At 37.5% G+C, this 11,072-nt stretch overlaps 1 protein-coding gene across 1 annotated transcript in view; it reads right to left on the bottom strand.

Annotated features, from left to right (window-relative positions):
* The window catches only part of LOC133646003 (TRAF2 and NCK-interacting protein kinase-like), a 180,954-nt gene that overhangs the window by 42,605 nt on the left and 127,277 nt on the right, over nt 1-11,072 (bottom strand). The window contains 6 exon segments of the mRNA XM_062040937.1: nt 1,765-1,905; nt 1,974-2,076; nt 2,142-2,248; nt 4,140-4,208; nt 5,228-5,325; nt 9,821-9,936. Of these exon segments, the coding sequence (XP_061896921.1) occupies nt 1,765-1,905; nt 1,974-2,076; nt 2,142-2,248; nt 4,140-4,208; nt 5,228-5,325; nt 9,821-9,936 (634 nt within the window).

Raw genomic sequence — 11,072 nt, 5'->3', positions numbered from 1 at the left:
CATTATCCTGTTATATCTCACATTCTATGTTGTGTTCTACATGATCCTGTTATATCTCACATTCTATATTGTGTTGTACATTATCCTGTTATATCTCACACTCTATATTGTGTTGTACATTATCCTGTTATATCTCACATTCTATATTGTGTTCTACATTATCCTGTTATATCTCACATTCTATATTGTGTTGTATATTATCCTGTTATATCTCACATTCTATATTGTGTTGTACATTATCCTGTTATATCTCACATTCTATATTGTGTTGTACATTATCCTGTTATATCTCACATTCTATATTGTGTTGTACATTATCCTGTTATATCTCACATTCTATATTGTGTTGTACATTATCCTGTTATATCTCACATTCTATATTGTGTTGTACATTATCCTGTTATATCTCACATTCTATATTGTGTTGTATATTATCCTGTTATATCTCACATTCTATATTGTGTTGTACATTATCCTGTTATATCTCACATTCTATATTGTGTTGTACATTATCCTGTTATATCTCACATTCTATATTGTGTTGTACATTATCCTGTTATATCTCACATTCTATATTGTGTTGTACATTATCCTGTTATATCTCACATTCTATATTGTATTGTACATTATCCTGTTATATCTCACATTCTATATTGTGTTTTGGAAAATAAACCTTACTTCATTCATAAATGTGTAAACATGTGTATGCATATGTAAATGTCTTCACTTATAAACATTCATTCACTTTTTTCTTTCCTTCATGGATCTAAACTTTGCCATTTTTCTCTCAGTTTTTTTGTAATATTTTCAGAATGTTTTTGTTCTATTTTTGGCCAAAGTAAGACAAAGAAAACAATGTGAAGTTGTCTTCATTTTTTAGTTTTAATGCCATGATTTGAATAGTCCGTGTGCACAGATTAATAATAATAATAATAATAATAATAATAATAATAATAAGATTGTCCTCCATGTGGCCCCTGAGCTGAAAGGAGTTTGACACCCCTGGACTGGATGGACATGAAAAGATATCTCTGCCAAAAACCCAAACTTTGTGTAAACATATTGACAAATAGGGGACTAATTCTAGAAGTGAAGAAGATCAGGCAGCAGCTCACACATTCTCATACTTTCTGTAACATCCAAGAAGAAATGATGTCAGCCAGCTTCAAAATGTCTCAACTATAATTTTTGTGAAGGAGCCCAGAATAGTTTTTATGTAAATATTGGCAATATTTCAGGGTTCCTCACAAAGAAACCTTACAAATCCATAAGCTGCTATAAAACTGAGTAGATGGCGAGTTATTGTGATGGAGAGAAATTACATATTTTTAGGAGATTTCCCATATTGTGAAACACAAACACGAAGCTCCTCTTAGACACGCGTAATGAAGGTGTTTGTGAAATCCCCTGATGTTTTTTGCTGCTAAATTAACCACAACATTATCCATCCATCCATATTCTTTCGTTTATCCGAGGTGTGGTCGCGGGGGCAGCAGCCCAAGCAGGGAAACCCAGACTTAATCACAACATTAGCGGCACATAAAACATTACGTCGCTACTGGTCCAACGTTTCATTAAAAAATCATGTTAAAAGACAATTTCAAGCCTTGTCTAGATGTTTACCAACATGTATTGTTCATGTTTGAATAACTTTTACTGCAAATGAATATTGGCTCCCAACTATCAGCTTCCTTCGGTATCGGCATCGGCCCTGAAAAAACCCTATCAGTGGATCGCTAGTGATGCCATCAAAGCGTGTATCACCTGGGGCATGTCACCCAGCTCCTGCAGGGCCGAGGGCGTGGCGGTGGGGGAGTTGCTCTGTTGCACCAGGTCAGGGAGGTTGCCGTGGTGGGCGAAACCGTTGCTCTCGGCGTGGCTGCCTCTCCTTCTCTTCTTGTCGGCCTGGCGTGTCCACAAAGAGAGATTGGATGAGTGGGTGAATATTGTCCGTCATTGCGGATGTCATTCACCTCTCTCACCACCAGGGTGCTGTCCTTGGAGTTCCTGTATGCGTCCCCCAGGGAGTCCTCGCTCAGGCCTCTGTAGGACTCGCTGCTGCTCTGCACAGCTGGCCTGCATATGATTGACAGTTCATTTCAACATGAAGGCGCACATACTGCAGGCATTGCGTAACGCACATGATGCGGGGGATGTCGCTAACGGCAACGGTGCCGTCCTGTCCCACCGTCTCCCCGTCCTCGTCGCTGCTCTCTGACTCCTCGCTGGACGACGAGTAGTCCGTCACCTTCAGCCGACAAAGACAGATGCTGGTTAAATGTAATAAATGATGAATAAATCATTTCTTATTATTATTATTATTTCAATCCATCCATTCATCCATTTTCTACCGCTTGTCCCTTTTGGGGTCGCGGGGGGGGGGGGGGGGGCTGGAGCCTATCTCAGCTGCATTCTTTACTATTAATACATGATGAATAAATGATTTGTTTTTACTTATTTTGCAGTTTATTATCATATTATTATTATTATTAATAATAAATGGTAAATACATTATGTTGGTGTTTTTATCAAAATTATTATTGCTATTAATAACAATAATAACTATGAATAAATGCTTAGTTTTTATGTATTTGGGTGTTTTATTATTATTACCATTATTATTATATTACTATTATTAACAGAATTTAATAATACATTTGATTTGTTTTAACATATTTTGCAGTTATTATTTTTATTATTAATAATATTACTATTAATAAATGATGAATATATTATTAGTTTTTACTTATTTTGCAGTTTATTATTATCAATATTATTATTATTAATAATAAATGGTAAATACATTATTTTGGTGTTTTTATCAAAATTATTATTGCTATTAATAACAATAATGAACTATGAATAAATGCTTTTTTTTACCTATTTGGGTGTTTTATTATTATTAATACTATTATTATTATATTATTATTATGAACAGAATTTAGTAATGCATTTGATTTGTTTTAACATATTTTGCAGTTATTATTATTATAAATATAACTACTATTAATAAATTATTAGTTTTTACTTATTTTTAAGTTTATTATTATCAATATTATTATAATAATAATAAATAGTAAATACATTATGTTGTCAAAATTATTATTGCTATTAATAACAATAATAAACTATGAATAAATGCTTTGTTTTTACCTATTTTGGTGTTTTATTATTATTATTACTATTATTATTATTAACGGAATTTAATAATACATTTGATTTGTTTTAACATATTTTGCAGTTATTATTTATATTATTAATATTATTACTATTAATAAATGATGAATACATTACTAGTTTTTACTTATTTTGCAGTTTATTATTATCAATATTATCATTATTAATAATAAATGTTAAATACATTATGTTGGTGTTTTCATCAAAATTATTAGTGCTATTAATAACAATAATAAACTATGAATGAATGCTTTGTTTTTACCTATTTGGGTGTTTTATTATTAATACTATTATTATTATATTATGATTATTAACATAACTTAATAATACATGTGATTTGTTTTAACATATTTTACAGTTATTATTATTATTATTAATATCATTACTATTAATAAATGATTAATATATTATTTGTATTACTGGCTGTCTAGTCAAATCAATTCTCCATTCAAATCGATATTCGCAATATTTTATTTGGCATATGAATGACAAAAAACTTTTTTAAAACAGGTTACACTTTACAAAAGTTCCTCTTTTTCCTGCTTTTGTCTTTTAAGAAATCGATTTTTGAACATTGTAAATCGATTCAGAATTGTAATAAAAAAAAGAATTGCGATTCTCTGTGGCGGCCATCTTGGTCAGGGCAGCAGTGCCATTTAATGCAATGCCTGTACAATGAAAATGTACATGCATTGCTCATTTTAAAGCGATTTTCATGCAGTTTACTTCATTGTCAACATCACAATGTCAGCTATTCATTTTAGACATTTAATTGCAAAAATTATCCAAACGGAACAAGCGGTAGAAAATGGATGGATGGATGGATATTCCCACCCTTAAAGACTTTGTATGTGTAAGTAATATGCAATTCTAATTCTTTGATACTTGTTTCTACTAACAAATGTTTCATATCATTCAAAAACATAAATAAATCAAATAAAATCGAATAAAAATAAGTTTACCTTGACTGGAGGACGGCTGCCCTCCTCCACCCTCAGTTCTCTGAGTTCCTTGGCCAGAGCGCTGAGGTCCTGCAGAGGGAAGCAGTTGTTTAGTTTCCCCCACTTTGGGCCTTTTTCAGCTTGCCACATTTCAAGATGCAGGGTGCACAGAATGACATTTGGTGTCTCCAAGATAGTATTATACAATTCTTATTTTGTAGAATTGTGTCAGAACAAATAATCGTTTGTTGGAGAACAAAAGTTGTTTCCTGACGGCTCAGAGCAGGCCATGCACATCAAGCAACACATGCCTACACTCATCTATTTGTATGCATCTGTGTGCGTGTGTGTGTGTGTGTGCGTGTGTGTGTGTGTGTGTGTGTGTGTGTGTGTGTGTGTGTGTGTGTGTGTGTGTGTGTGTGTTGCAGCAGGAAAAGTGATACACGGTGGCATCAAGGGGATAAAAAGGGGTCCCTGAAGCCTGAGGCAAGGAAAAAGTGGGATCACTAACCTGATCTATTGCTTTCTTATAGCTCTGAAGGATGGAGGCAGGCAGACAGACAGAAGGGCAGACAGACAGACAGAAGGGCAGACAGACAGACAGAAGGGCAGACAGACAGACAGAAGGGCAGGCAGACAGACAGAAGGGCAGACAGACAGACAGAAGGGCAGACAGACAGACAGAAGGGCAGACAGACAGACAGAAGGGCAGACAGACAGACAGAAGGGCAGACAGACAGACAGAAGGGCAGACAGACAGACAGAAGGGCAGGCAGACAGACAGAAGGGTAGGCAGACAGACAGAAGGGCAGGCAGACAGACAGACAGACAGAAGGGCAGACAGACAGAAGGGCAGACAGACAGACAGAAGGGCAGGCAGACAGACAGAAGGGCAGACAGACAGAAGGGCAGACAGATGAACAGCTGACAAAGTGAGAAGGAACCTACACCATTTCCTATAGTACAGGGATGCTCTTCTGCTACAAAGTGGAACATGTGTGTGTGTGTGTGTGTGTGTGTGTGTGTGTGTGTGTGTGTGTGCGTGTGTGTGTGTGTGTGTGTGTGTGTGTGTGTGTGTGTGTGTGTGTGTGTGTGTGTGTGAGACTGACCGCAGGTCGGCTGGGTCTGGTTGATTCCCGGCTCTCCTCCCGTTTGGACTTTGCCTCCTGCTTGGCTCCCGAGGAGGAACCTTCTAGTCTGTTGGGACCTGTCGGAGGAGAAAAAGCTGATTTAACATAATTAAGTACAAATATTACATTGGAGAAATGATTCAAGAAACACAAAATCAGCCATTCTGAATTTGGCCTCCAAACGTGTCTATGAGATGATATGATGTATCCGTGATTTACAATCAAAGGTTTCTATTTATTTATTTACTATTAACCTTCCTCTATTAACATGGATTTATAATTTATATATAAACCCAACACTTTTGTTTTTGCTCCCATTTTTCACAAATTGAACTCAAAGATCTAAAACTTTGACTAAATACACAAAAATGATTGTTCACAAATCTGTGTAAGTGAGCATTTCTTCTTTGCCAAGATAATCCGTCCCACCTCACAGGTGTGGCATATGAAGATGCTGATTGAACATCATGATTATTGCACAGGTGTGCCTTAGACTGCCCACCATTAAAGGTCACTCTGAAATGTGTAGTTTTGCTTCATTGTGGGTCTGTGGGGGGTCAGAAAAGCAGTCAGTATCTGGTGTGAATGTTCATTTCTCTACCATAAGCCGTCTGCAAAGGCGTTTCAGAGAATTTGGCAGTACATCCAACCGGCCTCACAACCGCAGACCACGTGTAACCACACCTCTTATGGCTTATGGTAGAGAAATGAACATTGAATTGACAGGCAATAGCTCCGGTGGACATTCCTGCAGTCAGCAGCTCCCTCAAAACTTGCCACACCTGTGGAAAACTGCACATTTCAGCGTGGCCTTTTAACGCGGGCAGCCTATCAATCAATCAATCAATCAATGTTTATTTATATAGCCCTAAATCACAAGTGTGCCTAAGGCACACCTGTGCAATATCATGCTGCTTGATCAGCATCTTGATATGCCACACCTGTCAGATTATCTTGGCAAAGAAGAAATGCTCACTAACACAGATTTGGACAGAATGGTGAACAATATTGGAGAGGAATAGGTCTTTAGTGTATATAGTACAAGTTTGACATATTTCAGTTCAACTCATGAAAAATGAGAGCAAAACAAAAGTGTGGCGTTTATATTTTTGCTCATTTCCCTTCAATTTACCTCACATTAAAGGCCTACTGAAATGATTTTTTTTTATTTAAACGGGGATAGCAGATCCATTCTATGTGTCATACTTGATCATTTCGCGATATTGCCATATTTTTGCTGAAAGGATTTAGTAGAGAACATCGACGATAAAGTTCGCAACTTTTGGCCGCTGATAAAAAAAAAGCCTTGCCTGTAGCGGAAGTAGCGTGACGTCACAGGTTGAAAGTAGCGTGACGTCACAGGTTGAAAGTAGCGTGACGTCACAGGTTGAAAGTAGCGTGACGTCACAGGTTGAAAGTAGCGTGACGTCACAGGTTGAAAGTAGCGTGACGTCACAGGTTGAAAGTAGCGTGACGTCACAGGTTGAAAGTAGCGTGACGTCACAGGTTGAAAGTAGCGTGACGTCACAGGTTGAAAGTAGCGTGACGTCACAGGTTGAAAGTAGCGTGACGTCACAGGTTGAAAGTAGCGTGACGTCACAGGTTGAAAGTAGCGTGACGTCACAGGTTGAAAGTAGCGTGACGTCACAGGTTGAAAGTAGCGTGACGTCACAGGTTGAAAGTAGCGTGACGTCACAGGTTGAAAGTAGCGTGACGTCACAGGTTGAAAGTAGCGTGACGTCACAGGTTGAAAGTAGCGTGACGTCACAGGTTGAAAGTAGCGTGACGTCACAGCTTGAAAGTAGCGTGACGTCACAGGTTGAAAGTAGCGTGACGTCACAGGTTGAAAGTAGCGTGACGTCACAGCTTGAAAGTAGCGTGACGTCACAGGTTGAAAGTAGCGTGACGTCACAGGTTGAAAGTAGCATGACGTCACAGGTTGAAAGTAGCGTGACGTCACAGGTTGAAAGTAGCATGACGTCACAGGTTGAAAGGCTCCTCACATTTCCACATTGTTTACACCAGCAGCAAGAGAGATTCGGACCGAGAAAGCGACGATTACCCCATTAATTTGAGCCAGGATGAAAGATTCGTGGATGAGGAACGTGAGAGTGAAGGACTAGAGTGCAGTGCAGGACGCATCTTTTTTCGCTCTGACCGTAACTTAGGTACAAGCTGGCTCATTGGATTCCACACTTTCTCCTTTTTCTATTGTGGATCACGGATTTGTATTTGAAACCACCTGGGATACTATATCCTCTTGAAAATGAGAGTCCAGAACGCCAAATGGACATTCACATTGACTTTTATCTCCACGACAATACATCGGCGAAGCACTTTAGCTACAGAGCTAACGTGATAGCATCGGGCTCAAATGCAGATAGAAACAAAAGAAATAAACCCCTGACTGTAAGGATGGACAGAAAATCAACAATACTATTAAACCATGGACATGTAACTACACGGTTAATGCTTTCCAGCCTGGCGAAGATTAACAATGCTGTTGCTAACGACGCCATTGAAGCTAACTTAGCAACCGGACCTCACAGAGCTATGCTAAAAACATTAGCTATCCACCTACGCCAGCCAGCCCTCATCTGCTCATCAACACCTGTGCTCACCTGCGTTCCAGCGATCGACGGAGCGACGAAGGACTTCACCCGATCATCGATGCGGTCGGCGAGACGGAAGAAGTTAAGGTGAGTTCGCCGGCTAACGCGTCTGCTATCCATCTCTGTCCTCCTGGCTGTGTTGCTGAAGCCAGCCGCTAATACACCGATCCCACCTACAACTTTCTTCTTTGCAGTCTCCATTGTTCATTAAACAAATTGCAAAAGATTCACCAACACAGATGTCCACAATACTGTGGAATTATGAAATGAAAACAGAGCTTTTTTGTATTGGATTCAATGGTGTACCAATACTTCTGTATCAACCGTTGACGTCACGCGCATACGTCATCATATCTAGACCTTTTCAAGCGGAAGTGTGGCGGGAAATGTAAAATGTCACTTTATAAGTTAACCCGGCCGTATTGGCATGTGTTGCAATGTTAAGATTTCATCATTGATATATAAACTATCAGACTGCGTGGTCGCTAGTAGTGGCTTTCAGTAGGACTTTAATAGTCATTTACCTTGCATTTACCTAAATGTGCCTTATTTTACCTTTTTTTTTTTACATTGTCTTACTTTATATCAGGGGTGTCAAACACATTTTAGATGGGGGGCCACATGGAGAAAGATCTACTCCCAAGTGGGGCGGACTGCTAAATGTATGTTACTGTTACTTTGGTGAAATCACGGCACGATAACTTCAAAATAAAGACAACTTCAGATTGTTTTCTTTGTTTAAAAATAGAACAAACACATTCTGAAAATGTACAATTTATAATGTTGTTGGTTTTTTTTTTACACTTACATGTTGCGGTTGATAGTATTCTATCTTTATTTGTCATTATTTATACTTTGTGAATAAATGATGTGATAATGTTCATCAGTCAAGTCCTTGCTGTTCATTTTTCAATCTACCAAAATAAAAAACTATCACAGTCAAATTACAAGATGTTATTTATGTACTTTGCTCATTTTCCTTGACTGATGCATTAACATCATGTGCTTTATTTTGTTTGACATATGTAGCATCATCTACACAGATACAAAGAATTGCTATTGCGACATCTAGTGGACACATTTAGAACAGCAGTTTCTTTCATTCCAAAATTTCGGCTCATTTTTGTACTTAGCAAAGTCATCCCGCGGGCCGGATAAAACCTATTTGCGGGCCTAATTGTGCCCACGGGCCATACGTTTGACACCTCTGCCTTATGGTAACACTTATTTATCTTAAATGTACCTGAATGTACCTTCTTTTACCTTATTTTTCACATCCTCTTACCTTATATTAACACTTATTTATCTTAAATGTACCTTCTTCTCCCTTTATTTACTTTTGTTTATTTACTCTTTTTTTTAACTTCTGTTACCTTATATTTACCTTCAATGTATCTTCTTTTACCTTCCATTTACCTTATATTTAACATCTATTTACCTGAATCTATCATCTGTTTACCTTGTATTTACCCCATTTACCTCTGTTTTATTTCTTTTAAAATCTTTTTTTAACTTGTTGTACCTTCTTTTAACTTTTTAAACTTTCTATTTACTATTGTTTACCTTTTTTACCTGAAATGTGTCTTCTTTTTACCTTTTATTTACGTTATATTGACTTTACCATGAATTGATTAATGTGGACTTAAACAAGTTGAAAAACTTATTGGGGTGTTACCATTTAGTGTAGGGAATATGTACTGTACTGTGCAATCTACTAGTACAAGTTTCAATCAATCAATTTCTTTTACCTTTTATTTACTTTCTTTTACCTTCTATTTATTTTGGTTTACTTTCTATTTAACCTTCTCTACCTTATTAACCTTCAATTTAGCTTTTTTTTTTTTTTTTTTACCTTTGTATTGGCCCATTCCACTCAAAGAAGGTGCAAATAATGATCAATGTGGAGTTCCTCTACCTTTTTGCAGCTATAAAAGTCTTCTGCATCAACAAGAGTGCTTACCTTTCCTCTCCACCGAGCCTCCCTGGGATGATGGGGAGGACGAAGAAGACGAGTTGGAGGAGGTTCTTTGCAACATGGCGTCCAGAGAGAGCTCGGAGCGTCGCAGGTCTGGGTTACTAACAAAGGAGGAAGAATAAAACATATTGAAAATGTTTGTAAATTTATACCATAACTCAAAAAGTGTAAACGCTTGGTTGCAGACGGCCACAATGCCCTCCACCCGGCAGGATAGAGCAGAGGTGGGAGTAAGTCACTCTTAAATCTTTAATCCCAAATCTCAAGTCATTATAGCCACTAAAATAGATGTCATTTATTTACTACCTTTATTTACATGGTAGGATATAGGCTACTCGGAGCTAGCAGCTACACAACAGCTAAGCACACAATAGCACACAAGCTACACATAGGTAATAATCATTGATCAATAAAAAACCCAGCACATTTGTCAATATAAACAAGTATCAGATCATTATAGTTGTGTATTACTTACACATATACACACTCTCCAGGGCACAAGCTTATTCGAAAGTATCCAGTAACAAACGTGTCCACATCAATCAATTTGGAGTACCATTAGTTTAACTTCATGAATGATCGTGTCACCAATAAAACAATTACCACTCCACTTAAACATAAGTCCATTACAGACGGTTTATAATAAATAGGTTAGTGTTTTTCATACCTACCTTTGTTCTCTCACTGACTCATTTGACCTGATCCTACCTTTACCATTCCACACTACTAAATGATACAAGTATGTAGGATTACTGCTGATCGTATTGGTTTCAGATCAATTCCTGCCAATGCTTCAATATCCGTATCATATTGGAAGTGAAAAAGTTGTATCGAACACATTAACCATAATAGTCAAGTCTTTGCAAGTGGTCAGATTACAGCCCGAATGATTGATGTTGAAGTCAAAAGTCTGATGATACAAACACAACAGCAGTGAAGTTGTCACGTTGTGTAAATGGTAAATAAAAAGAGAATACAACAAAATAACAAACTTATATTCAATTGAATAGACTGCAAAGACAAGATATTTCACGTTCCAACTGGTAAACTTTGTTATTTTTGGCAAATATTAGCTCATTTGGAATTTGATGCCTGCAACATATTTCGAAAAAGCTGGCACAAGTGGCAAAAAAGAGTGATAAAGTTGAGGAATGCTCATCAAAGACTTATTTGGAACATCCCACAGGTGAACAGGCTAATTGGGAACAGGTGGGTGCCATGATTGGGTATAAAAGCA

This window comes from Entelurus aequoreus, linkage group LG03, assembly GCF_033978785.1.
Source record: "Entelurus aequoreus isolate RoL-2023_Sb linkage group LG03, RoL_Eaeq_v1.1, whole genome shotgun sequence".
Lineage (NCBI taxonomy): Eukaryota > Metazoa > Chordata > Actinopteri > Syngnathiformes > Syngnathidae > Entelurus > Entelurus aequoreus.
Note: the sequence above shows the minus strand (reverse complement) of the source record. Positions and strands in the feature narration are given on the sequence as shown.